The 4,634-nt window shown below is 43.5% G+C and overlaps 1 protein-coding gene across 1 annotated transcript; it reads left to right on the forward strand.

Moving 5' to 3' along the window:
* Window positions 1-3,014: 3,014 nt before the first annotated feature.
* LOC138885326 (uncharacterized) lies at window positions 3,015-3,828 on the forward strand. Its single transcript, XM_070166265.1, has 2 exons — window positions 3,015-3,715; window positions 3,813-3,828. The coding sequence occupies exons 1-2, from the start codon at window positions 3,015-3,017 to the stop codon at window positions 3,826-3,828; spliced, it is 717 nt and encodes a 238-aa protein (XP_070022366.1).
* Window positions 3,829-4,634: the final 806 nt, after the last annotated feature.

Consider the following 4,634-nt stretch of genomic DNA (forward strand, 5'->3'; position numbering starts at 1 on the left):
CGAATCATATATGCCTGTTGAGACTTCTGTAGAGCAGTTGGAGAGAATGGCCGAAAGATTTTTCGCAATCAACCAGATCTCCTTCAGCAAAAATGACTTGCCCCCAGAAGAAGCCGCACATAACAAAGCCCTGCACCTGACAGTCAAATACGAAGGGTACTACGTGAAAAGGGTTATGTTGGACGGAGGCTCTAGGGTAGACATTTGCCCACTCTCAACTCTGCAACGTATGGAAATTGGTACCGAAAGAATCTGACCCAACAATGTCTGTGTACGTGCCTTCGATGGTATCAAAAGGGACATAATTGGAGAGATTGATCTGATTCTGACCATCGGCCCAGTAGACATTGAAATAACCTTCCAGGGTCTGGACATGGACACATCCTACAACTTTATTTTGGGGAGGCCCGGGATCCATGCAGCGGGGGCTGTACCCTATACTCTTCACCAGATGGTGAAGTTCGAGCACGAGGATCAAGAGATTGTGGTCCACGGGGAAGTTGAGCAATCAATTTATCGGGACCCATCAGTCCCGTGTCTTGAAGAAAGAGAGGGGAGCGAGCACATAGTCTATCAAGCCTTTAAAATCGTGGTCACTGATAAGTGCGAAGAAGGAAAACCTTGCCCTCAACCCTTCCTTTCTAATGCATCAATCATGGTGTCCAAAGAAATGATTAGGCATGGCTACAAACCTGGGAAAAGGGCTTGGGAAATCATTGCAAGGAATAGTTGAACCTATCACCCTGACCGCCAGTGAAAAGTTCTTTGGGGTAGGCTTCCGACCTACTCCAGCTGATGTAAAATGGGCAGATGATAGAAACAATAATGGTTGGGTCTTGCCTCAGCCGGTTTTTCATCTATACAGAACATTTATCAAGCCGAAATACAATGAGAAAGAGAAAGATAAGGCCTTTACGGCCGAAGAAATCGAAGAAATCTGTGGGGCTATGAGGAATATACTGCATGAAGCCCACATGGTTCAACCAGGGGAAGGCTCAAGCACTGCTGAGGTGCTGTATATGGGACCTAACGCCAAACTGCAGAATTGGAAGGCCACGCCATTCCCAATCAGGTGGGAATCCCGGTAGACCTGTCCTGCCACTTTTTCTGCATCATGAGTTATTCCAGGGTATAACTCGAATGTTTTCTTTAGTTTCTTGTCTTTTAATTTTCAATGTAAACCCTGTTATATTCAAATTCAATGAAATGAAATCAATATTTCATCGTTCATCTTTCTTTATTCTTTCTTATTCGGTTATTTTTCTCTTTTATTTCTTCTTTCAGTTCTAATAATGCGGCTTTAAATAACATGACTTGCGGACTTCATGCTCAGAACCAAACACGTTGTCTAACTGTGAAATAATGAACCAAGAACCGGAATACGATGAACAAGAGGCTTTTAGGGAAATAAATCGAGAGTTGGAACAATTTGAGAATAAACCTAAGCCGAACTTAAATTATACCGAGCCGGTTAATTTGGGCAGTTCTAAATAAATCAGGGAAACCAAGATAAGCATTCACAGAGATGGAAAAACCCGGGATGCATTAATCTAACTCCTGTTTGAGTTCAAAGATGTGTTTGCTTGGTCATATGACAACATGCCAGGACTAAGTGTTGATTTGGTGGTTCATAAGTTGCCGACTTACCCCGACTACCCCCCTGTCCAGCAAAAGAAAAGAAAGTTTAAAACTGACATTAGTGACAAGATCAAAGAAGAAGTCACGAAACAGCTAAAAGCGGGGGTGATCCGAGTAGTTCGGTATACCACATGGCTAGCTAATGTAGTTCCAGTGCCAAAGAAAGATGGGAAGACCCGGGTTTGTATGGATTACAGAGATTTAAACAAGGCAAGTCCCAAAGATAACTTCCCTTTGCCGAACCTCCACATCCTTGTTGATAACTGCGCCAAACATGAGATACAGTCCTTCGTGGATTGTTACGCAGGATATCACCAGGTGTTGATGGATGAAGAAGATGCAGAAAAGACAGCTTTTACCATACCTTGGGGTACATGCTGTTACATATTCATGCCATTTGGTCTGAAGAACGCCGGGGCAACCTACATAAAGGCCATGACTGCCATTTTTCATGATATGATGCACCAAGAATAGAGGTATACGTGGACGATGTAATCATCAAATCCAAAACACAGGATGACCATGTTCGGGACTTGAGAAAATTCTTTGAGCGGCTACGCAAATATGATTTGAAGCTAAACCCTGCCAAGTGCGCATTTGGAGTCCCATCTAGCAAACTCTTGGGTTTCATAGATAGCCGAAAGGGCATTGAGTTAGACACAACAAAGATAAAGTCCAGTCGGGATTTGTCTCCTCTGAAAACCAAGAAGGATGTTATGAGTTTGTTGGGTAGATTGAACTACATCAGCCAATTCATTGCCCAGTTGACCTCCACGTGTGAACCCATATTCAAGTTGTTAAAGAAAGATGCGGCGATCAAATGGACAAACGAGTGCCAAGAAGATTTTTATAAGATCAAGGAATATCTGTCGAATCCGCCAGTGTTGGTCCCACCTGAGCCAGAGAGGCCTCTATTCCTGTATTTGACCGTTTTGGAAAAAAAATTCAGTTGTATCCTCGAGCAACATGATGTGACCGGAAAGAGAGAGCAAGTCATTTACTATTTGAGCAAAAAGTTTACCAGTTATGAAGCCAAGTACACTTTACTGGAAAGAACTTGCTGCGCTTTAACTTTGGTCGCTCAGAAGCTGAGGCATTATTTGCAGGCCTACACCACTTACCTCATAACCAGGTTGGATCCTTTAAAATACATATTCTAGAAGCCAATGCCCACTGGGAGGTTAGCGAAGTGGCAGATCCTACTCACGGAATTTGACATATTCTACGTCACTCGCACAGCAGTGAAAGCCCAGGCATTAGCAGATCACCTGGCTGAAAACCTGGTTGATGATGAATACCAACCTTTGAGCACTTACTTCCCAGATGAAGAGGTAAATTCAGTTGAGGCAATATCCGAAGATATTAATACTTGAAAAATGTTCTTTGATGGAGCGGTAAATGCAAAAGGTGTTGGAGTCGGGGAAATCTTGATCTCACCCACTGGTCAGCATTATCCAGCCACGGCCCGGCTTCAGTTTTTCTGCACAAACAACACCACCGAGTATGAAGCCTGCATTATGGGTATGAACATGGCAATTGACCAAGATATCGAAGAATTATTAATCATGGGAGATTCAGATATGATTATCCGACAAGCCCAAGGAGAATGGGAGACTCGAGATGTCAAAGTTATTCCCTACAGGCAATATATAGAAGATCTTAGCAAGCGGTTCAAGTCAATAGAGTTCAGATACATCCCTCGTTGTCACAATGAACTGGCCGATGCACTTGCTACTTTGGCCTCGATGCTGCCATACCCAGGCAATGCCCATATTGATCCCTTGGAAATCCAAAGCAGGGAAAGGCATGGCTACTGTAATATGGTTGAGGCAGAACCAAATATTCAGCCATGGTATCATGACATCAAAAGATTTTTGAAAACCAAAGAATACCCCAAGCAAGCCAGCGGAGACCAAAAGAAAACCATTAGACGGCATGCAAGTGGTTTCTTTTTAAGTGGTGATGTCTTGTACAAAAGGACCCCGGACCTCAACTTGTTAAGATGTGTTGACGTCGAAGAAGCCGGAAGAATCATGTACGAAGTGCATGCAGGAGTGTGCGGACCCCACATGAACGGGTATGTTTTGGCAAAAAAAATCCTTCGAGCGGGTTATTACTGGATGACCATGGAAAAAGACTACTTTAGATTTGTTCGGAAATGTCATCAATGTCAGGTGCACGGTGATTTAATTCGTGCACCTCCCACAGAACTGCATCCCATGTCAGCGCCTTGGTCATTTGTTGCTTGGGGCATGGACGTCATTGGGCCAATCGATCCAAAAGCCTCAAATGGGCACAGATTCATATTGGTCGCCATCGACTATTTCACGAAATGGGTTGAAGCAATCACTCTCGAATCTGTCACCAAGAAAGATGTGGTAGATTTCGTGCACTCCAATCTTATCTGCCGTTTTGGCATTCCTGCAACTATTATCACAGACAATGCTGCAAACTTGAATAGTCATTTGATGGGGGAGATATGCGAACAATTCAAGATAACGCATCGGAACTCTACTCCTTATTGGCCTAAATCCAATGGTGCCGTCGAAGCAGCAAACAAGAACATCAAAAAGATTTTGAGAAAGATGATTCAAAGTTCCAGGCAGTGGCATGAAAAGTTTTCTTTTGCATTGTTGGGGTATCACACTACTATGCGCACGTCGGTCGGAGCAACCCCGTACTTTTTGGTTTATGGCACTGAAGCCGTAATACCCACGGAAATTGAAATCCCTTCTCTCCGGATCATTGTTGAAGCTGAAATTGAAGACAGTGAGTGGGTCAAAACCTATCTGGAACAGTTAACCCTAATTGATGAAAAGCGAATGGCCGCAGTATGCCACGGGCAGTTGTACCAACAAAGAATGGCTCGTGCTTACAACAAGAAAGTACAACCCAGAAATTTTGAAGTGGGACAACTTGTTTTAAGGCGTATTCTTCCTCATCATCAGGAAGCAAAAGGGAAATTTGTTCCTAACTGGAAAGGCCCATACATTATC

The sequence above is a fragment of the Nicotiana sylvestris genome, chromosome 2, assembly GCF_000393655.2.
Source record: "Nicotiana sylvestris chromosome 2, ASM39365v2, whole genome shotgun sequence".
Taxonomy (NCBI): Eukaryota; Viridiplantae; Streptophyta; class Magnoliopsida; order Solanales; family Solanaceae; genus Nicotiana; species Nicotiana sylvestris.